Genomic DNA, 23,675 nt, shown 5'->3' with positions numbered 1-23,675 from the left:
GTGACAGGAAGTGGTGGGGGCCATAGTGCAAGTAAGTATTGGCCAGGGGCCAAGCCGGCAGAATAACAGGTCCTTTGCTCACATGGAGAGTTTGAGACGTCCCTGTGCGTTCCATGACACCTGGTGGCGTGGCCGGATGGAGCCTGAGGCTTGGGCTGCCGCGTTGGGCCAGATGCTGTGGACACACCAACTGGGGGCAGAATTTGTGTGTGGGCGGGGGGATGAACCTTCCTCAGCTCTCGGCAGTGATGAAGTTGCTCAGCTGGAAAAGCTGTTTCTGGCCTAAGGGGCCTCCCTTTTCAATATCTGGTCATGCTTCATGGGCATTTTGCCATGTCTCTGACTTATCTCTCACCCAGTGGGGGCCTCAGCATTCTATCTAAATTGGAGAAAATGTTCTGAGGACAGAGAAATCAGAGACGGGATGAGGAGGAGGAAGACGTACTTGCTACCTCCGGGGCCTTTGCTGTGCGAGATCAGATTCCTGCTCACCCCGCTGCCTCTCTCTGTTTCCTCCTACGCTGCCTGCTTTTGTCTCTGCCTGTTCCTGTCCGTGCCACTGCCGTCGCTGTCTTCCCTGCCAACCACCCGTCCCTGTCTCAGCTGGGCCCCCTTCCCCAAAGGACCCCAGCTCCAGTCTCTGAGCCCTGCTCCGTCCCCCTCCTGCTCAGCCATCGGGGTTCCCTGAGAGCCACAGCTAAGGCTCCTCCCCACTCCATCATCCCCCACACTGAAATTCCGGTAGCCCCAGTTTCCTGTGGCCCCCAATTCCTGCAGCGTGGCCTCAGGTAGGCAAAGGCTGGTGGGCGGCTCGCCGGCGTCTCAGGTCCCACAGGGCCCCCTGCCTGCCTGCCAGCCCCCCTCTTCCTATTTGTGGCAACTTCAAATGTAGCGCTTTCCTGTCACCTCTCACACCCACCGGGGCCTCAGACACAGGCAGAGAGGCTGGCTGCCCGGCTGCCCAGCGGCTTCCTTCCCCAGCCAGAGAGGACGACGTCTGCAGAACCAGGTGAAGAGCCTCGCACGGGGCCGCGCCTCCTCCTGGGGTGTTTGGAGGCCTGCGGCAGGTGGGGAGGAGTCAGGGCAGAGGGAGAAGAGACGGGAGGACTGAGACACCCACATAAGGCTGCCAGGCTCTGAGGGGCGCTGGGGTTACAGAGGGAAGAGGGCGAAGGGAGGAGATGGAGGGGAGCCTTGGGGCTGTGCGACCCTCAGTGAAGTGACCAGCGGAGAAGCGAGCTGCTGATTGAGCAGACGGCTGTCACCACGCAGCTTCCTGTCAAGCCAGTCAGGACCGGGGGAACCCCGAGCGCACTTGCCCAGTCAGACCAGCCCGGCTGAGGAAGCTGAGCCTGGGAAGTCTGGGTGGCAGGACACTGGGGCTCCCTCAGCTGCCCCCCAAAGCTGGTAGGTGAGCTAGGATGTAGGTGGGGAGCCTGTGGTTGATAGAGTTGTGGAGACATCAGCCCCTCGCAGCAAAGAAGACACTAGACTCTCAGTTTCTTGCGGCCCCCCGAGGAGGTCTGGAATGTTTCCCTCAGATCTCTGAGCTCACTTGGAAGCATCTCCATGAGGACCTCTCTCCCTCCTGTCTTCCCCAGGGATGGGGATCAGGCCAGTTCTATGCTTCGCCTCTGACTGGCCAGCCTCCATCCAGCTGTTGCTCAGAAGTTGCTTCTTCCTGTCCCTACTTGAGAGCGTCATTGGCTTCTAACTGTCGGTGCCGAGAGAGTCCTTTCACGTCAGCCACTCCAACCCTCCCATTTTGCAGATAAAGAAACTGAGGCCAGGAGAGGCAGTGACTGGCTCAAGGTCACACAGTGATTTCCTGGGAGAGCCGACCCTGGAAGTCAGGCTCCTATTTGGAGGACCTTCACTGCTCACCTGTGACTGACCTGTCTTCCCAGCAGGTGGCGGGGGCATGAAGGGGGAGCCCGCTCCAGAGCTGGGTTGTTGCCACAAGACCAAGCCCCTGGGAAGCACAGGGGATTCTCTGTCCCCCCACCTGGACTCCCAGCTCTGCCAAGATGGCCAGGTAAGGTGAGGTTCCGGTCCTATCTCTGAGCCCAGGATGCTTCTGGAAGGAGGAGAGGTTAGGAAGTGGGGTGGGGGGTGGATCTGAAGGGACCTGGATTCTCCCGGTCCTGAGCACCTCTACCCCAGCACCTCACAAGAACGCTCCCTCAGAGGTGCCAGAGACCCGCTCCCATGCCCCAGGGCCAGACTGTCTGTGGGACATGAGAAGGGACAGTGCCACTGGGGCCTGGGCCTTGGAGCAGACTCAGGGCCCTCCTGTGGGGTACACAGTCTTTCATGAGGGGTTTATCTCTTAAGTTCACCTTGGATCCATTGAGAACATGGTAGATAGTCTGAGACAGAGTGGGATGAGGGTGGTGAGGAAGGATGGGTGGGAGGGAAGAACAGGGCTGGGTGGGGGGGTCTGGGGCAGGGGTAGGGCAACCCTGGGGGTGGACATGTAAGTCCCTTGGAAAGGAAATGTGGATGAGGGAAGGGGAAGCCCTCTGAGGGATGGACATGACAGAGGTGAGTGTATGTGTGTGTGGGGGGGGGCGGGGGGGTGGGTCTTAGCTTCTCCTTCCCCTTTGGAAATCAAACTAGGGGTGGGACCATCTCAGGGGACTTCCGGTCCCCACCCCCCAAGCCCCTTCCCTCTGCCTACCAGGTCTTCCCAGCCTTCAAGCCACATCCAGACACAGTGGATCCTCATGGCCAGTCCTGGGCCAGCTGGCTGTGCCCATGGCAGCTGGCACCAGCCAAATCTGCCCTGCTGGCCTGCCCCCAGGGCCTGGACCTATACCTGTGTGCCCTGCAGTCGACAACCCCAGCAACAGCCGCGCGGGGTCTCAGAGAGGATGCTTTGAGCACACGTAAGCCCAGGGCGCAGGGCCGCACCTGGGGGAGGTGAGAGGTGGGGGGAGTATCGTTAGGTTTGAGGAGGAGAGACGGAGCAGACCCAGGGTCCCTGGTGAGGACAGAGCCTCAAGTATATGCTACTTCCACATTTTGATCTGGAGCTCTGGCCTGGGCTTGTGTAGAACTCTCAGGTGGTGACATCTGAGCAGAGGAGGTGGGCAGTGGTTTTTCTCAGGCATGGGTGTGGGATCTGGTGGAGGTGTAGCCACAGTCCCAGGAGTTGAGGGTGGGTGCTCTGTCTGCCTAGAACACTTGAGCTAGAGGGGCCTGTGTTACCAGGCAGGAAGCTTGCTTGGGAGGCAGGGAGTCGGGGGGTGGTTCTGCCCCTTCTAGCTCTATGACCTCGAGCACATCACAGAAGCCAGTTTCTGCTTTCACAATACCTCCACGATCACTGCCTACAGTACACCATTTCCTTATGCATCTCAACCTGGAGGGCAGGGTCCATGCTGCTGTGTCCAGCACAGAGTAACGCAGCCCAGTAAAGTTGGTTGACTGAATCAGTGAGGATCCAAGCAGACAATCTACTTTTGAATATTGATGCACATTTAGTATTTTACTTGATCTCACTCCTAGTTTAAGTTGCACCTCACTCTCCCTTGTTAGCGCTCCTTGACTTACCCTCCTGAGTCTTCCCATGCTCAAGAATCCCGTCCAGGGCTGCCTCCTTGTCCCTCCCCTCATCCCTTCTCCTTCTCCTCCTCTCCTCTCTCCTATTCTTCCCCTCTTCTCTCCTGTTCTCTTTAGCAGTTTGTTGAAACTTCCTGCAATACTAGAAAGGTTCTACACTTGTGCTATCTGACACCTGAGCCTTTTAAATGAGGCTAGTACAAATGAGAAGCTGTTTTTTTTTTTGTTTGTTTGTTTTTGTACTTAAAGGTGTACGGTGGTTGCCGTTTTCGACACAGCAGATCTAGGACCATCCTTTATGTGATCTCATTTGGGCCCGTGGCATCCAAAATTTTGTCTCCAGCTCAGGCTGCTCCTTTAATGTCTAAACCAATTCATCCAACTGGCCTTCTGACTTCTCTACCTGCATGTCTAATAGGCTTCTTGAGTCATTTTCGCTCCCTGAAATGATTACACTCTGCACAAATGCCAGCCTCTTTATCAGCAAGGGCGATGGCAGACCAGGAAAGCCCAGAGAAAGGAGATGCCATGCAGGCTACAGTCCTCTCTCAGGTTGGAGCCAGGCAGCTTAGGTGCAGAGCTGACCTTGACCCCAGGCTGGGTGGCCCTCACCATCTTCCTTTTTCTGCTCAGGGCACCTGCCACCAAGGCCGCCTGCCAGCTCCTCCAATGGCGAGAAACTCCCAGCCAAGTGTCCTCCGAGCAGGGACAAGATGGGAAGCCAGACAGAAAGAGCTGGCAAGGGGTCCCCCTGCCCATCCTTCTCTCCTCCCAACAGTTCTTCCCTAAATTCTTGGCAAAATAAGAAGAGCCCCTTGGCTTTCTGCTCCTGCCCCACACCCCCACCCAACTCCAAAGAACTCTCCTCCCACTTCCGCCCATTCTACCCTGCCTACCCATTTTTCCTGCCCCCTCCTTACCTGGTCACGTGTGGGGGCCTACCTTCAGTGCAGTGTCCCCCCCTCTTCAAGCTGCCCCAAGACACCCCTTATGCCACCATGGCTGTGCCCAGCTTGCTGATTAACGTCAATGAGCCTGAGCACCCCAGCACCTGGGGGGAGACCCTGCGCCCCTACCCAGGGGCCTGTCAAGACTCCGGCCAAACCCAACCCTCCCAGAGTCGGAATCCGGGCCCTGCCGCTGCCAGGACCTACTCCACGGGACCGGAGCGGGCTGGCAGGGTGGCTGCAGGAAAGCGGGCCCCGCTGGGCCCCCAGGCTGGCTCCGCAGCACTGCCTTACCCGCTGAAGAAAGAGAACGGCAGAATCCTGTACGAGTGCAACGTGTGCAGTAAGAGCTTCGGGCAGCTCTCCAACCTCAAGGTATCTGCCTCCAGGCCCCCAGGGCTCCCACCGGGCATCCTTCGATGACCCCTTCCCGTCCTGCTTCTAGAATCAAGGACCTGGGGCAGGGGGAACTCCAGGGCAACCTCTAGGGCCTGTGACCTTGGCTGGTTCATTCGGCCTCGCAGTTTCACATCTGTAGAGAGGAGTCCTCTCCACACCAAAGACTGTCCATGAGATCGTCTCATTTCAACTAAAAATAGAGAATCCGAGGAAAGATGTTTCCAAGGTTACCTTGATTTAAGGGTGCAGCCAGGTCTCCATCTGAGTCTCTCAACATCTAGGGCAAAGTTCTTGCTTGAAGAGTCATCCTCTCTGATTCCCTGGTAATCCTCCTCTTGTTTATTTATTTAAAGGTCAGGTCGGGGAACAGGTGAATTTTAGTGAATCTAGACCTGACAACTAGCCTTTTTCAATTGGGATCCAACACAACAGCAGTGTGCAGTAGGCGTCATTATAGGCATCTTCCAGAAGGGGGAGACCATGGACGTATCTCTCTATCGGCCAAGATCTGACGTTAGGGGCAAGTTGGCACCTGCTGAAATAGAGGAAAATTTACTGATTGTTGGAGAACAGATCTTCTGCATCCCCTAGGGCATGAGTTCTTAAACGTTAATGAGCCTCAAACCACCTGGAGAGCTGGCCCCAGCCCTCGGCCTGCCCTAAGCCCCAGCCCCAGAGATTTCTGTTCAGCTGGTCTGCGGGTGGGGCCTGAGAGTCTGCCTTTCTAACACTCTCCCAGGTGATGCTGATGCTGCTGGTCTGTGGACCACACTTTGAGAAGCACTGCACAAGATATATATCTAAGGGGGTACACATGGGGTACCCCTTACCTGGCCTGTTGACCTTGGCCATCTCCATCTTCCCTCCAGCAGGGCAGCAGAGAGCGCGAGGGGAGCCTGGAGAATGGTAGATTGGCCTTCAGGGAGGTGATACAGAGGCAGGGGGATTGAAAGGCCTTGATGCCAAAAAGGGGTCCTGCGGGGATGAGGGTAGAGATTTAAAGAGGATCCCTGGCCCTGATGGGGGGTCTGGGCGGTTGACAGCATTTCTCCCACACCTGGCTCAGGTCCATCTGCGTGTGCACAGCGGGGAACGCCCATTCCAGTGCGCCCTGTGCCAGAAGAGCTTCACCCAGCTTGCCCACCTGCAGAAGCACCACCTGGTGCATACTGGGGAGCGGCCCCACGAGTGCCCGGTGAGACCCTCCACCCCCTGTCCTCCTGCAGGCTGGGGAGGAGTTCTAGGCCCCTGGGGGATGGCACCTGTGGCCTCCGTTCCTCCACCATCCTGAGCAAATGGAGCTGGGCAGGAGGCAAGGGCTGGGGGGGAGGGAGGGGAACGGAATGGCCAGGGTGCACTATTGGAGGACACTCCCTGGGCCTGGAGGGGAGAATAGAGATATATGTCTGGGAGTGGAAAAGAATGAAGTTGGAGGTCCTGGGGAGCGGACACCCCTTGGCCACTTCCCAGCATAGTCGGAGGAGTTAATGCTAGTGTGTGTGCAAAGTCTATGAACACTAGTGATAACATCAGCTCAGTGTTAGCTCCCTCCCTCTTTGAGCTTCACCATGTCTCCAGGGAGTTCGGAAGGGCCAGAAGTATTTCCCTGTTTTACAGAGGCAGAAACAAAAGCAGCATAATGATGACAGTCTAGGCTACCTGGGTTCAAATCTTAGCCCTGCCTCCAATTTGCTGTGTGAGCTTTGGCTACTGGCCTCACTCCTCTAAGTCTCTGTGTGTTCCCTGTTAATATAGAAGTAGTGCTTAGTCCCGATTCTCCAGTCCTGGAGAAGACTACATAAGACCAACTCCTGGCATGCAGCTGCTGCTGCTGCTGCTGCTAAATCACTTCAGTCGTGTCCGACTCTGTGCGATCCCACAGACGGCAGCCCACCAGACTCCGCCGTCCATGGGATTTTCCAGGCAAGAGTACTGGAGTGGGGTGCCATTGCCTTCTCCGTGGCACGCGGCAGCTCCCAGTAAATGTTAATTACATGCACCGAAGCCTCAGCCCCACGCTTAAGGGTTCTGTGTGATTATCTCATTCAGTCCTCCATGCCTACGAGCTTAGGTATTAATAGTCTCATGTCAGCCATCAAGAGAGCAAGGCTCAGAGTACAAGGTCATGTCTCCTGCACAAGGTCATGCAGGGAGTAGAAGAACCAGGGTACTAACCCAGTCTGCCTGGCTCCAATGTGCCAGATACCGTGGTCCCAGGGAGGAATCATGGGGGAAAGCTTCCAGGCCTGCATCACAGGGAGGTGGTGGTAGGGGGGGTGGGGGTGGTTTCAAGATGGGGAGGGGGGAGCAGAGATCCTGGGTGAACCAGGCAGGCAGAGCTGATACCAGTGCCCATTCCCATCAGATGTGTCACAAGCGCTTCAGCAGCTCCAGCAACCTCAAGACCCACCTGCGCCTGCACTCGGGGGCGCGGCCTTTCCAGTGCAGTGTCTGCCCAAGTCGCTTCACCCAGCTCGTTCATCTGAAACTGCACCTTCGTCTGCATGCCCCACGGCCCTGCGGTCTGGCTCACACCCACCTGCCCCTGGCATCTCTCACCTACCTTGCCCGCTGGCACCAGGGGGCCCTAGATCTTCTGGCAGTGCCATCAGAGAGGCAGATGGACTGGGACGTGGACAAGGTCAAGGTGTCCTCAGCATCCCGGGGCAAGTAAGGGCCTAAGCCAGGGTGCCAGGTCTGCCCTGGGGAGGGGGCAGGGGCAGAGCAATGAAAGGATTTTCTCTACGATGAATTGAGGCCTCCTGAGCTTCAATAGTGCAGGGGGAGGTCAGAGTGTATTTGTCAGACTTCACGTACCACTCCACCTGGCAGGTCATGGGATACAGCCAGGAAGAGACTGTGCTGCCCACCGTGTGTGTGTGTGTGTGTGTGTGTGTGTGTGTGTGTGTGTGTGTGTGTGTGTGTGTGTGTGTGCGTTGGGGGGTGCCTGCAGCCATCTACCTCTGGCTGGGTTTGAGTTCCACTCTCTGGGACCTATCTGGGGCCAGGCCCTCCATCTCAGCTCGCCGATGGACAGTTCAGCCTTCCAGGTCTCTGCAGGGTGCAGACTGTGGTGCTGTGGTGCTGAGCACAGGGCACTCTTTTCTGAACCAGCACCTGCCCAGATGTCTGCTGCTTCCCACAACCTCCTTGTCTCTCAGTTCCTAGAGGCCACTGTGCCCCCTCAGCTGGTACTCCCTGCCATGGTCAGATGGGACACATTCATCTCCCTCTGTACATGCCAGGATCTGAGCCTCCTGTGGGAGAGGCAGGAATACAGGGATGTCAGGGTCCACTCATGACCCAGAAGCAAGATGTCCCCCTGTGTGTCAAGGACTAGTCATCCCAGAGGACAAAGAGCTAAGGGGGTACCAAGCTTGGGGAAGGGGTAGAGGCCCTACAAGGACCACAGGTAGGGAAGAACTGGCAGAGAGAACCTGGGAACTAGGGCCCTCCTGATGGTCTTTCTCCTTGGAGTCCCAGAGGACCCCCTCAAGTGTGTGAAGTGTGCCCTCCCCCCGAAAGAGTGGTAGCATTAGATGGGAAAGGGTACTGCCCTTTGGGGGTATAGGAAGCCCAGGTTATAATCACAACAGTAGCTATTATTAAGTAATAATTTGTTGTTGTTCAATCACTAAGTCAAGTCTGACTTTTTGCAACCCCGTGGACTGCAGTACACCAAGCTTCCCTGTCCTTCACTATCTCCTGGAGTTTGCTCAAATTCATGTCCATTAAGTCAGTGATGCTATCTAACCATCTCATCCTCTGTCGTCCCCTTCTTTTCTTGCCCTCAGTCTTTCCCAGCATTAGGGTTTTTTTTTTTTCCCAATGAGTCGGCTCTTTATATCAGGTGATCAAAGTATTGGAGCTTCAGCTTCAGCATCAGTCCTTCCAGTGAATATTCAAGGTTGATTTCCTATAGGATTGACTGGTTTGATTTCCCAGTCCAAGGGACTCTCAAGAGTCTTCTCCAGCACCACAATTCAAAAGCATCAATTCTTTGGTGCTCAGCCTGCTTTATGGTCTAACTCTCATATCCTACATGACTACTGGAAAAACCATAGCTTTGATTATATAGAACTTTATCAGCAAAGTGATGTCTTTGCTTTTTAACACGCTTTCTAGGTTTGTCATAGGTTTCCTTCCAAGGAGCTAGCATCTTTTAATTTCATGACCGCAGTCACCATCAGCAGCGATTTTGCGTGCATGTTAAGTCTCTTCAGTCTTGTCCAACTCTTTGCGACTTATGGACTGTAGTCTGCCAGGTTCCTCTGTCCATGGGATTCTCCAGGCAAGAATACTGGAGTGGGTTGCCATTTCTTCCTCCAGGGGATCTCTCCAACCCAAGGATCTTATTTCTCCTGCATTGACAGGCGGGTTCTTTACCCCTAGCGCCACCTAGGAAGCCCAACAGTGATTTTGGAACCCAAGAAAAGAAAATCTGTCACTGCTTCCACTTTTTCCCCTTCTGTTTGCCATGAAATCATGCCATGAAGATCATGGATGCCATATTAGTTTTTTGAATGTTATGTTCTAAGCCAGTTTTTTAATTATTAAATAATTATTATTGGGCTTCCTTGGTGCCTCAGATGGTAAAGAATCTGCCTGCAATGTGGGAGACCCAGGTTCGATCCCTGGGTTGGGAAGATTCCCTGGAGAAGGGAATGGCAAACCACTCCAGTATTCTTGCCTGGAAAACTCCATGGACAGAGGAGCCTGGCAGTCTACGGTCATAAATATTAATAGCTGGCCAACTTCCAGCAGGGGGCATACCTGTGGGTTTCAGATTGGCTTCCCCACCAGGGTACTGGACGAGATTTTCGCTGTGCCCTAGGGTCTGCAGGACCAAGAGAGAGAACTCACTCTCATTGGGCAGTCTCACCAGCAGGGCGAGGGCACGGTTGGCTTCGGTCCCCACCAATAATCACGGACTAGGTTCTAAACCCACTCGATCAACCGTTTGGCCCCGCCCAACAAGCCAACCACTCTGGCTAGGCAACCCCAAGACCACGCCCATTCCCGCCCCTGGCTCCGCCCTTGCATTCTAGCCCCTCCTCTGGGGCGGGGGCGCTGGAAAGACCCTGGGCTCGGTCTACCCTCCTGGCCCTGTTTTCCCGCCCACCTTGTGCAGGCCCAACTTGAGGTCTTCCAGCACCCTGACCAGTGGGTCCCGTGGCGCTTCCGGAGGCCTAAAGACGTAGCGCGGCCAGGGCCAGGAGCTGGGTCCCCGGGAGCGGGGCAGGGGTGCGGGAGAGGATCGGGGGGAGAGGGGGTGGGCGGGGTGGAGACGACCCCTGCAGAGCGCAGCCCCTAGCCCTGGAGCTTGGGCAGTATGTGGATCGGTCCCACTCCCCCGCCCACACGGACTTCGGGCTGGGCGCTGTTTGCTCAGGGGGGGCGGGCCGGAGGAGGCGTATCTCTGCAAATGAGCGGGATCCGGTGGCCCCCGCGGCCCCGGAGCAGTCAGTGCCGGGGACCTTGCCCTCGCCATGGCCGAGCGGCGCGGGGGCCTAGGGGCCCGCCTGGCTCGCCGCCTGGCCGGGCTAAGGGTCCGGAGGGAGCGCAAGGGGAAGCGGACCCCGGAGGAGGCCAGATCCCGGGATAGGTGAGGGGTTTGGAGGAGGGGCGCCCCGGGCGCTCCTGGGCCTGAGGGTGTGGATGTGTGTCTTGGAGTGTGCAGTGGATGTTCGAGTAAGCTTGTCTGAGTGACTGGGAGCATTAATATATACCGACCCGTGTACTACGATTTGGGGTATGTGGACTTTATAAAATCCCTGTACTTTTTAAAATCTTTACAACAATTTTGCAGTTTCCTAAGTCTGGCGGGTGGCCAGGGAACTCCTGATTTCCTCTCTGAAGATAATTGAAAGGCAAATACAGTGGCACCTCCTGCCCCTGTGGACTTTGATTCTCTCATCACAGGCCAGTTTAACTCTGGTCTTCATGTCACTTTGTCATGAGTATGACAGACTCCTGAGTTGGCTTAGACTGCACTGTATTTGCCCTTTCATGACATGAAGAGGCTTTCCCCCATCTTCCTAGATTGTATTAACAATAAACTTATTTGCCACTTGCTTGATGCTTTTCCTGGATTATCTCATTTAATCCTCCCAGCAGCTGTACCAGGCAGGTATTTTGTGTGAGTCAGATACGGAAATGGAGGTTCAGAGACATGATGTCACCTCTCCACTCACACAGCTCGGAACTGGTGGGGCTGGGACACAGACTTCTGCAGTCTGACTCCAGGGCCCACAGCCTGAAGCCCTGGGCTGCTTTGTTGCCTTGAGAGATTTCAGAACTCAAGCAAGGGGGCCAGAGTTCTGTCCTAACCCTAGAGGCCACTGGCCACATGAGCTTGAACAAATTGCTACACATCTCTTAGCCAGTTCACCAGTAGCTGATGTGTGAGAGGCAGAGAAAAGGCTGTATGGATTGCCAGACTGAATGGCTGAGAGGGGGATAGAGAAGAGGACCCCAGGAGCTCACAGGCCCAATGTCTGCAAAGAACGTCAGGAGTGATCACAGGCACCGAGTGTCTGCGCAGTTCTGACCTTATCATGACGTAGCTGTCTCCGGCCTGCCCTGTGAGGAGTGGAGGCCTGGTTGAGCCCAGGGTGAGGGAAGGGGTTTGTGCTGCTCTCACACCAAAGAGAGCAGGGACAATAGGGTCTAGCCACCCTGAACCTGGAAGCTTGGGTGCCCGGGGGTGCCCACACCCTGCCAGCGCCCAGCCTGGAAGACACACCCCCTCCTTTTACCCCATCTGGCAGGAACTTGCCCTGTAGGCCCAGATGGCACTGTTCCTCCCTTTCTTTCTCCGCTTGAGAGGAGGCAGGGTTGTAGGTGAGTCAGGGAGAGGGAGGGCCGGGTAGGGACTACGCATGCTCCTGGGGCCAGCCTGATGATACATCCCATGTGTGCACTTGGACTTGGTTCTCACTGGCCGTGGGAATGGGACTCTGGCACAGAGGGACAGGCCCCTGATCCCTGCTGATTGCCTGGAGTGCACGGGGCAGAGTGCACGGAGCGGGCAGCCAAGGCCCTTCCTCTTCTTGCCCCTGTTAGAGGGGTGATGCCCAGCCAGGCTTTGGAGTGAGACCATCCATCCTAGTGTCTTAACTCCACTAGCTGTGTGACTTTCCACTCTGGACCTCAGTTTCCTTATCTGAAAAATGAGGACACTGCTATCTACCCTTTAGGATTATTGTGAGGCTAAGGGGATTAACCCTAAACCTGCATAGGGTGGGCCTCAGCAAATGGCAAGCTTTTGAATTACTAGGGTACTGTCCTTTTTCTGTATTCTGGTCCTGATATAGGCCTAGTCCCCATATTGTTCCAGGCCCATCCCTTTCTCTCTGTCCCTGGGGCTGGAGTGGACAGGTGGGGGAGGGGGCAGAGAGAAGGCTGTGCATTGACCTCCCCTGCCTCCCAAGACTTCAGGTGCTCATCCTGCCTGCGGGGGCCCTTAGAGACAAGGGCCATCAGGTCCAGTCTGGGGCAGGAGACAAGGAGCCTACTTCACTCCTTCCCCTGTGCTTCCTTCCCAGGCCCTGGGGTGGCCAGAGCTGCCCTGACCTGGCCCAGGGCCAGGGCAGCACCAGCAAAGTCAGCCTCAAGGTAGGAGAGAATCCTAGGGTTGGGGAGGGGAGGGGAGGGGAGCAGAAGCTCTTGGGCTGGGCTGGGCTGGCCCTGAGAACCCTGACTTACAAGTTAGGCAACTGCAGTTCTCTCCTACCTCCTCTGCCAGGGATTCACTCTGTGACCCTGGGCAGATCACTCCTCACTTCTGAACCTCAGCTTCCCCATCTGGAAAATGGGGACAATCATACTTCTCAGGGCTGTTGTGAGAATTAAGGTATCAGATGTAGGACATCCAGCATGGGGCCCAGATGCTCAGGAAACAGCTTCCTAATGTCAGGGCCCCTGGAGGAGGCATGGAGGGGCAGTACGTGTTCTCAGGACCCCATTTTCCACACTCCCTCCTTTTAACTTGACCTTCCCCATCTTTGACTCCCTTTTCCCACATCCTGGCATGGCCCCCAGGGGTGACGCTGGGCCAGTGGCTTAACCTTCTGGCCACAGTTTCCCCATCCTCAGCGGGGACCTGAGCCATGGATTGGACAGAGGCAAGGTCCCCCACCCTCCATCCCCTGGAGGAGCAGAGGGCTTCCTCTAGAGATGGCTCAAGCAGCCATGTGTCTCTCTGTGATCCTGAACATCATCAGTGATTGCTAGCGTTTAACTGAGTACTGCTGGGTACCCTGCATGGATTATCTCATACAATATTCTCAGCACTCCCAGGAAGCAGATACTATTATTATCATGCTCATTTTACACATGGGGAAACTAACATGCAAGAGGTATTGCAGCTAGAAAGTAACTGTGCTGAGAATCAAGCCCAGGTTGCCTTGCTCCAGACTCCCAGGTTAATCATCCAACCTTCCTGTTTCTTGAGATTTTCAGCTCCTGGGGAGTGAGAGACTGCATCTATTTCATAGATGTGTAAAATAAGGCATTTGGGGTTAAGGCACCCTGCTAAGAAGGAATTTCACCCTAGATTTGGCTCCTCTGTTGCCAAGGACAAATCCATCCCTGAAGACTGGCATTTGGGGGACAGTGTCTATTTGGGTCTGTGGTCCTGAACCCTCTCCCCTCACGCCCCACAGCTAGGCTGGGCCCCAGGGGAAGACAGCAGACAGAAGTCAGGGTTGTCCCACTTTTAGGGGAACCCTCTCCCCTGGCTTCCTCTTGTCCCAAGAACATCTCTATACCCGATACCTCCTTTAGGTGTGTTTGGAACACTCAGGCTGGGAGGGTATTGGAGAGGCGGTTGCAGGCTCTGGGAGCCTGGAGTGGGCAGAAGCCAGGGGCGTTGTGGCAGGCATGCCCACACAGGTCCTAATCCCCAGGGCAGCTGGTATCAAAGGGCCAGAAGTTAGTGGACTCCTGGGAAACCAGCAGTTGGCCTGAGAGTCAGGAACCCTCACTGTGCGACCTTGGTCATGTCGGCGTCTCGTACGTAGAATGGGAAGGGGTGAGATAAATGCCGAAGGAACTTTCCAGAGTTCTGCCTCTTTATTCAGCTCTTGTGGTGCTGGCAGCCTCTCCGTAGGGCAGCTCCGCTTGGTGTCAGACCTCTGTTCAGCTTCTCCTGTGCCAAGGAGGGCAGCCAGAGGTGTCAGGGGGTACCCAGGGGGCAGGCAGAGAGGCCGTCATCAGGTCTCTGCTTCTGCTTTCCCTCAGGCCCAAGCCCAGAGCCGCTCAGAGTTGGACCTTCGGGCAGGGAGCCTTGGCTCCTGGCTTTGGAAGCGACGACACAGCGCAGGGGGGCCGGCGGAGCCTCTGGGGCGCCTCCAGAGACCTGCTGTAGGCAGCGCCTCTGACCTGGCCAACTATGCCTCCATGGGGCAAGACAGCCTGGCACCAGCAGTGACCTCAGGAGAGCCTGCTGGAGCCAGGGGTCCCTCAGGCCCACCGCCGGCGCCTGGACATTTGGAACAAGGATCTCCGGGCCACACCTGCTGGCAACCCCCACACTCAGCCCGGGGGTTTCCTCTGTGGCCCAAGGCACCCAGCAACCTGGAAGACGTGCTGCCCCACCCAGCGTCCTGCCCCAGGGCAGAGGGGGCAAAGGGCGAGCCTACCAGCCCAGGGCCAGCCCTGCCAGAGCCAGCCCAGACCCTACATGAGCGTCCCTCTGCCAGGAGGACCCGCTACTACCGCATCACTGTCAGCCTGCAGGGGCGTGAGCAAGCACCTGGGGAGGAGACTGAAGAGCCCAAACCGGCCCAACCAGCTCCCCACCCCTGCGGCCCTGAGGAATCCAGAGGCTGGCAGGAGCCTCCCCAGGGGCCCCGCCCCATCACAGGGTGCCTAGCTGACCCGCCTCAGGAACCCCAGCTCCGAGCCCCACCACATCAGGGGAGCACGGCCCAGCGGCAGGAGCTCCTGGCCGGCCGGACGCCTGGGTCCCCGCACAGACGGTGAGTAGATTTCACCCCCACGTGGGGCGGCGGGGGAGGGGGAAACTGACCTGGCCACCCCCTCCCGGGTCTCTATCTCGTCTCCAGGCTTCTCTAAACCATTCATTCAGTTCTCCCGGGCATAAGCTGACTCTGCCATCCCCTCCCCTTCCCATCTCTGCCCTCTGTTGCCTGCCCCCCAACCCCATGTGTGCCCACAGGCTACCTCTGGGGACCCAGTTTTGCTCTCCTCCTCTGTTCACCTGGGGAGGGGGATATCCTGTCACAGAGAGTATGGGGAGGGTCACCTTATCCCCAGCAACACCTTCCCCAGCTCCTCTGTTCTGGAGACCACTTTCTCAGCCTGAGACGAGAACTCTCAGGCGGTACTGGATGTCCTGGGGCGAGTTGCTTAACATCTCTGGGCCTTGAGTCGTCAAGTTGATTTGGTCACTGGAGATGGAGGAGGAGGAGGTTACAGGGAGACACTTTGAACTCTAGAGAGTAGGGCAACCAAGACAGCTGGGATGCTTATTAATAACGCTTCAGTCGCAGCAATAATTACCCCACCTGGCCCTGTGTTGGTGAACAGGCGCTGAGGTTCCCAAGCCTCGGGTTTTTTTTTTTTTTTTAACCTTTTAATTTTGTATTGGAGTATAGCCGATTAACAATGTTGTAATAGTTTCAGGTGGACAGCAAAGGGACTCAGCCATACATAAACATGGATCCATTCTCCCCAGACTCCCCTCCCATCCAGGCTGCCACATAACATTGCTAAGCCTCGATTTTTCTTTTTAAACCTTGGTTTTTAATTTGTGTTGAAATGATTCTCCTGAATCTGCCTGGTGGTCTCAGAGAAAGGAGGATGGGTCCTGTAAAACTCACTGACAACAGGGTGAACTTGAGACCCCTCTAGAACCACTTGGAAGGACATCCTGGGCCTCAGACAGCATTCTGAAAAGTTCCTACTGATGATGGTGGTGGTTGTCACCTATAGTTCCTTTTCTGAGCATAATTCTATTTAATCCTCACAGCAGCCCCATAAAGTAGGACTAATCCTGTTCTCCACCCTCTCACCCCAATGACAGACGGGAAACTAAGGTTCAGACAGGTTTCATCACCTGCTCTAAGTCAACCAGAAAGTGAAGGGGCAAGAATTTGAACCCAGGTACCTGTGTTCTAGGGTTTCCCTGGTGGCTCAGCGGTTAAAAAACTCTGCCTGCAATGCAGGAGACACGGGTTCGATCCTGCGTTGGGAAGATTCCCCTGGAGAAGGGAATGGCAACCACTCCAGTGTTCTTGCCTGGGAAACCCCATGGACAGCGGAGGCTGGTGGGCTACAGTCCGTGGGTCATAAAGAGACAGACGCGACTGGAGCAAGTGAGCATGCACACCTGCACCCATGCTCTAAACACCCCTCTCTCCCGCCTCTCATGGAGGCATCAGGGGCCCCGTGCCGGGAGTGGGGGTGAGGGTGGTTGTTGTACAGAGCTTCCTGTGACCTGGGATTTCTTCCTGCGACCACGTGGGGGGAAATCTACTCACTGTCTGCGCGGGGACCCACACTTGGAAGCACTGTGGCAGCAGAGGCAATGCCAGGGATGCCCAAGCCTCTGCGCTGGAGTCAGGATAATTAATGATCCTGTGATGAGGAAGAGGGATGTGTGCGACCCAGGCTGGCTCAGGGATCTGCTCGGTGGGGAAGGTTGAATAAGAATCCCTGATTATGCACAGAGGATAATAAATGCTCCCCCTATTTTTTTTTCCCTTTTCCCTTCACCGAATAACTAATTCTTTCTTTTTAACCAACATCAATTTTCCATCATGGTAGGCAGAACTCTACCTTGAGAAAGCTTACAATGATCCTAGAAGAGTCAGTTCAAAACAGATGAGCTAATGCAGGGTCTAAAGCAGACCCTGAAGTGTGGGGGGGGGCAGCGGGGGGAGAAGGGCTACAGAGAGAGGGAGGGTGGGTGGAGGAGGCAGGCCTTGGCGAGGGGAAAGGAAGGGGCAGTAGGTTTGGCTGGGGGACTCCATCTGCCACTCCCTGACTATTTTGGGCACGGGTGGATAATGACAGGTTTGCAGGAGGTGAGGGCTCAGAGGGAATGGAAGTGGACCTCCAGGGGTGTGATTTCTTCTCTGTGCTCCCTTCCTAGGGCAGGGTTCCCTGGGCCAGGACTGGCAAATATGGGGAGGGTGTGGGGAGGCACGACGTGATCGGGGCCGAATATGTAAGATGTGCATGCATCCGGGTGTGTGTGTCTGTTCCAGTGAAGGTTAATTTCAAGGGGAGAAGGGCTGGAGACTGTGAACTGACTGTGTGTGTGTGTGTGCATGTGTGTGCACGTGTCATTATGCTTGTGGGTTTCCGCGTCTGTGTGAATCATGTGTCTGCTGTGTCCCTGGGTGTACGTCCCTGAGTACCTATGTCTGACTCTGTGGTTCTGCCTGTGTGTGCAGGGGTAAGTGTCTGTGTGTTTGTGCCTGTGCGTTGGTGTGTGCCTGTGTGTGACACAGCATGTGCTTGTGGGCCTGTGGGCTGGTTTGGCCTAGTTTGGGGGTGACTCACAGGTAAGCAGGGAGAATCCAGGCCTTGTTGAGTTAGACAAGGTTCTTTCCCACACTCCCCCGGCCCCCCTCCATAGCTGCTCCCTTCCCCAGCCCCACACACCTGATCTGGAAGTCACAGGTGACCCGGCTGGTCCAGGGCCTGGAAGAAGAGAGGGCTCTGAAATTGGGCATTTCGGCTGGCCTAGGAGAGGCCTCCTGGGGTTTTGAGGTGTGTCTTCAGAGGAAGGGCAAAACGGGGTCAGGGGATCTATAGGCAGGCAGATTCCTGCATAGTGTGAAGAACATTCTAGCTATCATGACTATTCAGGGATGGGACAGGTCAGCTGTTAAATTGCGACCTCCCTGTCCCTAGAGGTATGCAGGCAGAAACAAATGACTACATGCTTGTGGAATGACTATCAGGGGTGTTGTCTGGGGGCTGGGTTCAGAGAGGCATAGAATTCTGATTATTGGGAGGTAACAGACATATCTGATACGATTATCAATGGCTTCCTCTTCCACTCTCCTGTGGCTTTGCCAAAGCCTATGGAGGCCTTGCAAATGTGGTTCCTGTTTTTATGTCTAATTCTTTGACCCCTGAACTCCGGGAATACCACTTTCAAGAGAAATTGGCTTTGGATGAACCTAACCAGGACCGGGGGCTACCTCCCCAGGGGCTCAACAGTAAAGAATCAACCTGCAATTCAGGAGATGCAGGAGGCACGGGTTTCATCCCTGGGTCAGAAAGATCCCCTGGAGGAGGAAACAGCAACTCACTCCAGTACTCTTGCCTGGAGAATTCCATAGACAGAGGAGCCTGGTGGGCTGCAGTCCACAGGGTCACACAAAGAGTGGGACACGACTGAAATGACTGAGCACGCACGCATGCAACCAGAACCCAGCACATCACCTAACACCATGAACACTGAATGAATGAGTGAAGGAATGAATACAGGGCTTAGAACCCAGGCTTTGCCCCCTACTGTCACTGCCATCATGGATGGTGAATCTCAGCGAATGATCGTTGTTATCATTAGTACCAGCCAGGAGGACAGAGGTTCTGTTGGAAGAAAAAGAGCTCCTCAGTAAGGACAGGGGAGAGGGCTGGGCCTTAGGGAAGGGCTACAATCCAGACCCTCAGGTGTCTGAGTGTATAGCTGTCAGGAATTCTGGCCTGGGGAAAGAATTGGTCATCCCTCCCAGCCCCTCCCCTCCCTCCTACACAAGACTTTCCTGGGGCCACTCAGAGCCCATCCTGGACCAGGCCACATGCTGTCACAGCCACCAGTGGTCCCCGAGTCAGGTCAGGCTTCCCTGGGCCTCAGCCCCGTTCAGCTCTGTCCCTCATAAAACCTGAGTCACTTCTGGGGCCACAAGACAGGGTCAAAGTACTGGGTTCCATCAGCCTCTCAGGAGGGAGGGAAATGGAGAAAGGGGGAGGGCAATTGGGGGCACGGGTCCATTTCCGGCCTTAAGGGCCCCTATGATGGTCTGGGGGCTGCCTCACAGAGAGGAGGAGCTGAAGACAGGCCAGTACTGAGGCTGGCGCAAAACAGGCTGATCTCTTGGGTTCTTGAGGCCTGAGAATAGGATTGTCCTACTCAGCGCAGCCTAGAAGTCAGAGTGGAGACTGCCTGGCCCCCTCCAGGACTGCTGTGCCTCCAAATAAACCCCCCAAACCACAGAGTCTTAGTTTACCAGATACATTAAGGAGTTTGATTTGGTGGTTCACCACTTAGGGTTGGATTCAATCCTTGCCTCTGCTACTGTGTGACTCGGCAAATTTCCTAACCTCTCTGAGTCTTTCCCCCTACCCACATCTGCAGAAGTGGAATGTGTGTTCATAACTTATAAATAATCTATTCTGTCTTTAAAAATTGGAGTATACTTGATTTACAATATTGTGTTGGTGTCAAGTACTAATATATAGCAAAGTGATTCCATTTTATATATATATACATTATTTTCCACTACAGGTTATTACAAGATATTGAATATAGTTCCCTGTGCAATATAGTAAATCCTTGCTGCTTATCTGTTTTATAAGCAGTAGTTTGTATCTGTTAATCTCATACTCCTAATTTATGCCTCCCCCTCCCCTTTGGTTACCATAAGCTTGTTTTCAGTGTCTGTGAGTCTCTTTCTGTTTTGCACATAGATTTTTTTTTTTTTGGCTGTGTTGTGCGGCTTGCGGGATCTTAGTTCTGACCAGAGATTGGACCTGCGCCCTCCGCAGTGCAAGCACAAGTCCTAACCACTGGACCACTAGGGAATTCCCATGCATAAATTCATTTGTTATCATTTTTTAGTTTCTACATGTAAGTGATATCATATTATGTTTGTCTTTCTCTGTCTGATTTACTTCACTAAGTATAGCACTCCTTAGGTCCATCCCTATTTTTGCAGATCGCAATATCTCATTCTTTTTTATGGCTGAATCATAGTCCACTGTATTTATACACCACGTCTTCTTAAACCAGTCATCTATTGACGGGCACGTTAGTTGCTTCCATGTCTCGACTATTGTAAAGAGTGCTGCTATAAACGTTGAAGTGTACGTATCTTTTTGAATTAGAGTTTTCATCTTTTCTGGATATTTACCCAAGAGTGGGATTGCTGGATGATACGGTACCTCACTTTTTAGTTTTTTAAGAAAACTCCATACTGATTGCCATAGTGAATAGTTTATTCTTTATGGGGAAACTTACAAGCCAGCATTTTAGCTTATAAATTGAGTTTTTATTCTTTCTCTCATACTGGATTCTGACAATAACCCTGTGAAGCACATACTCTTGTTATTCCAGTTTCCTGGCTGGGGGCCCTGAAACTTGCCGGCGAAAAGTGGCTGCCCAAGGTCATCTTGCTAATGAGTGACAGGGATAGGGGGAACCCAGCTTTACTTGAGGCCAAAGCTGTCTTTCCTCATCTTCCTTCACCACGATCAGAAACAGGGTCAGAACATTGCTTGTCTAGTTTTCAGCTTTCCGGTATTCTAGTTTTTAGCTCCTGGAGGACTAGCCCCAGGGCTCCTTGGGCAGAGTCACAGCCCTGTCCACACACCAGTGAGTTGGATCCACATGCCTGTCTCTTTTCTTCCTCTCTCTCCTTCTAGGCTTAGGCCTCAGCTTCACCCCTTGAAGGACCCTGGCATAGGAGAATGCCTGAAAGTAGGGAGGGGGTGGGAGCTCTGAGGGTATTGTGCCCATTTTACTGATGAAGAAACAAAGGCCCCGAAACTCAAATGACTGGTCTGAGGTTACTCAATCTGACCTCTGCAGAGGTGGTCATTCTATACTGCAGGGAACCACCCTGACCACTCCCCCGACCCCATCTTTTTTCTTCCCGGCACCCTCTGCAGCGAGCTGGACCACAGTGAGCCAAGGACACCTCAGGACGCCTTGCCGGGGCCCAACATGGAGGAGGCCAGCGGGCCCCCGGCTGAGGCCAAGGCCCGAGTGGTGAGCGCCACGCTGACATGGCGGCAATGGCCCCCTGCCCAGGACGAGGTCAAACGTTTCCACAAGGTGTCCCTGGTATCAGGGGCCCGGCGGGAAGCCCCCTCCGAGGAGATGTTTGAGTCCAGCCATCGTCGAGAGGAAGTCAATGGCTTTGCTGTCCGGGAGGAAGAACCCGTGAACCACCAGGGGCCCCAGGACGGGGCTGGCTCCAAGAGCTTCCAGAGCCACGGGCCCGTCTTTTCCAAGAAGTACACACTCCCCCTCAAGGAGAAAAGGCCAGTGGGAAGACTGAAGGAGGCTGCGGACCGGGGTGAGGGCAGCCCCCAGCCCCCCAGGACCGAGCCGCCGAGCGCGGGAGCCACGGCCAGGACTGAGTTTTCCGTGCCGGTGCACGGGCCCCGGGAGCCAAGCCCCCACCCGGGTGTGAGTCTCACCAGCGGGAGCTCCAGGAGCCTGGAGGAACGGCGGGTGACGCGCACCGTGCGGACCACCGTGATGGTGGGCGGGCACGTGGATCGACGGGTGAACAGCACCGTGATCAACTCCGTGGGGCCAACGCTCCTGGGCGAGGCTCTGCCAAGGGGCCGCAATGTTGCCCGCGCGGTGCGGGCAGTGGTGGTGAGCCCCCGGGCTGAGGGCTCCCCCAGCCGCAGTCAGGCCCTGGAGCTGCTAAGTAGCCTTGTGCCCACTGAGCGGGCCGCCCCCACCAGCCAACTTTCCAGGCCCCTGGCTGTTGTGCCAAAGACTCCAGGTCTGGGCAGCACAGAAGGGTCAGCCCTGAGGCAGCTGCCTGAGATGAGGACGGCAGAGCTGAAGGACAGATCTGCCCCGGGCCCTGTGGGCTTCCCGGAGGAGGCCCACCCCACTGCGAGCCAGGACGTCCCTGCAGCCCACCCAGACCAGGAACAGGACAGAGCCCTGGGCGCTGGGGTCCATGAGGTCCCAAGGGTGCAGAGAACTGCCAGCCCCACCCAGTCCCCTCTCCAGACCTCTCAGGGCCACACCGCAGTACCTTTGTCTCCCAGACTCCAGACCCGAACCCTCTCCCTGGGCCTAGTTCACCCCCCAGAGCAACCTGAAGCACCTACTCAGGCTCGGGCCCAGCTCACTCTCAAGCCCCGGGGACCCCAGGCCCTGCCCTCCATCAAAAGAGAAGGGCTTTCAGATCCCCCTGCAGCCACCGTCCTGCCCATGGTGAAGACTGAGGTTGTTATAGTCCCTGGACAATCTCTTGCTCCATCCTCTATGAGATGGAAGGCCATCACCAGCCCAGGAGGTCTTTCTGCTCCATCCTCCCCAAAGAATAAGGTTGTTCAGGACTCTGAAAAAGTCCCTGTTGTCTCCCTTACCCAGCAAGAGATAGTCCAGGGCCCTGGGGTTCCTGCTGACTCATCTCCCAACCAGAAAGAGGTAGTGCAGGGTCCGAGTGCTCCTGCTGCCTCAGCCCCCAAACCAACCAAGGTTGCCCAGGACCCAGAAGTCAGCCCAGTCAGCCAGAAAGAGGTCGTCTGGAGCACAGCAGGCAGCCCTGTCCCTCCCCGCCCCAAGGAAGAGGTTGCTCAAGGCCTGACAATTCCTGCCGTCCCATCCCCCAAACAGGAAAAGGTTGTCCAGGGGTCTGAAGAAAGCACCGTCTCATCTCCCAGCCAAAAAGAAGTCCAGGACCCTGGTGCTTCTAATGTCCCATCTTCCACCCAGAAAGTAGCTGTCCAGGCCCCGGCCTCTCTTGTCGCCCCCTCCTCCTCAGGGGGCAGGGTATCCTCCAGTCCAGGAGGTCCCCCAGCCCCGGTGAGGATGGGAGCAGAGAGCAGCCGGGAGTCCCAGCTTGTCCTTGAAGCCACCAAGGGCAAGACGTTCCTGGAACCATCGAGGGAGGAGGAGGAGATGGCCCTGACCGCTGACCTGGAGATTTTCCTGGATACCCTGCGCAGCATGGAGCCGCCCGAGATCCTGCGCACTCACCGGCTACCTCGAGCCCCCCGCTCCTCCTACCTGGCCATGTACGCCACCCTACCTGCCATCGAGGAGGACCAGCCTGGGCCATGTGTGCTGGGACCCAGCCCCCAGGAGGTGCCCGCCCTGGAAGTAAAGAAGGAGGAGAAGGCACGGGAGGAGGACGAAGAGCCAGAGAACCCCTACCTGAGTGACGATGAAAAGCTCCAGCGCAGGCAGGAGAGAGCCAGGCCCGGCCCCCCCAGGGACCCCTCTCCTGCCCGGCCCGCCCAGGTCTCTTGCTCTCCTCTGGAAATGATGAAGAAGCATGTAGCAGGTGCCAAGGGTCCCCACCCAGAACCGGGGTCAGAGTGGCAGGCAGGCAGCCGGCCCATGTCCCGTCTTGGAGGCAGCCTCCTCTTTGGGGGTCTGGTGCCTGCCCTGAAGGAGGCCCCCACCTCGGAAACACTGGGCACAAAACTATCCGCTCTGCCACCCCACGGGGCACCAGGGCTCAAGAAGGGTCCAGGACAGCTGCCCCTGCTCTCCAGGGAAAGGCCGCCTCCAGAGAAGCTGGCACGTGCCCGGCCCCCGGAGGGGTGGGTGAGTGAGGCCTTGGGCGGGCAATGGAGGGGGGCCTGGCCTCATCTGGGCCAGGGTTTGGATCCTGTGAGGACTGGGATCCTCGGAGGCAGAGTTTCCCGACCCGAGCAGCAGGCTGTTTGCACTGCAGATTCCGAAGGGCTTGATAAAATCTCAGAAGCTGGGGAAGGGGACAGTTCCTGGGACAGAGTGATGAAGCCCCTGGGGGCTGGGAGCAAGTGTAGCATCCTCTATGGGCCAGGTCTTTGAGGGGTGGA

General features: G+C 55.8%; 2 protein-coding genes across 10 annotated transcripts in view; both read left to right on the top strand.

Annotated features, from left to right (window-relative positions):
• The first annotated feature begins 914 nt into the window (after window positions 1-914).
• ZNF683 (zinc finger protein 683) lies at window positions 915-8,645 on the top strand. Of its 5 annotated transcripts, none has more exons than XM_043445952.1 (6): window positions 915-1,009; window positions 1,911-2,035; window positions 2,684-2,888; window positions 4,198-4,886; window positions 5,977-6,105; window positions 7,276-8,645. In XM_043445952.1, exons 2-6 carry the CDS (start codon window positions 1,922-1,924, stop codon window positions 7,582-7,584), a joined length of 1,446 nt encoding a protein of 481 aa, XP_043301887.1. In that variant the 5' UTR covers window positions 915-1,009; window positions 1,911-1,921; the 3' UTR covers window positions 7,585-8,645. The 5 variants fall into 5 exon arrangements, with proteins under 5 accessions (XP_043301887.1, XP_043301890.1, XP_043301889.1 ...); XM_043445955.1 differs by having other exon boundaries at window positions 928-1,009; window positions 1,908-2,035; XM_043445954.1 differs by lacking the exon at window positions 915-1,009 and adding an exon at window positions 1,118-1,407.
• Window positions 8,646-9,278: 633 nt separating this feature from the next.
• CRYBG2 (crystallin beta-gamma domain containing 2) overlaps window positions 9,279-23,675 on the top strand; it is a 30,414-nt gene continuing 16,017 nt past the window's right edge. For 2 of the 5 annotated variants that reach the window (XR_006265194.1, XM_043445605.1), the window contains exons 1-4: window positions 9,279-10,515; window positions 12,458-12,527; window positions 14,154-14,893; window positions 20,784-23,418. Coding sequence is in view for 4 of the 5 variants with exons in the window: in XM_043445605.1 (XP_043301540.1) it covers window positions 10,400-10,515; window positions 12,458-12,527; window positions 14,154-14,893; window positions 20,784-23,418 (3,561 nt within the window). In the remaining variant the exon portion in view is untranslated. Of the gene's footprint in view, window positions 10,516-12,457; window positions 12,528-14,153; window positions 14,894-15,937; window positions 16,253-20,783; window positions 23,419-23,675 lie in introns of those variants that run through there. The other 3 variants (XM_043445606.1, XM_043445607.1, XM_043445608.1) reach the window with 3 other exon arrangements.

The sequence above is a fragment of the Cervus canadensis genome, chromosome 24, assembly GCF_019320065.1.
Source record: "Cervus canadensis isolate Bull #8, Minnesota chromosome 24, ASM1932006v1, whole genome shotgun sequence".
In the NCBI taxonomy this organism is placed as follows: Eukaryota; Metazoa; Chordata; class Mammalia; order Artiodactyla; family Cervidae; genus Cervus; species Cervus canadensis.
The sequence above is the reverse complement of the archived record's forward strand: the minus strand, read 5'-3'. Positions and strand labels throughout refer to the sequence as shown.

Excerpts from the sequence above, each read along its gene's own strand:
- ZNF683 (XM_043445952.1), top strand. The coding sequence starts at position 1,922 with ATGAAGGGGGAGCCCGCTCCAGAGCTGGGTTGTTGCCACAAGACCAAG. Across the intron at positions 2,889-4,197 it reads AGAGGATGCTTTGAGCACAC|GGCACCTGCCACCAAGGCCG; the intron begins GTAAGCCCAGGG and ends TTTTCTGCTCAG. Across the intron at positions 6,106-7,275 it reads AGCGGCCCCACGAGTGCCCG|ATGTGTCACAAGCGCTTCAG; the intron begins GTGAGACCCTCC and ends CATTCCCATCAG.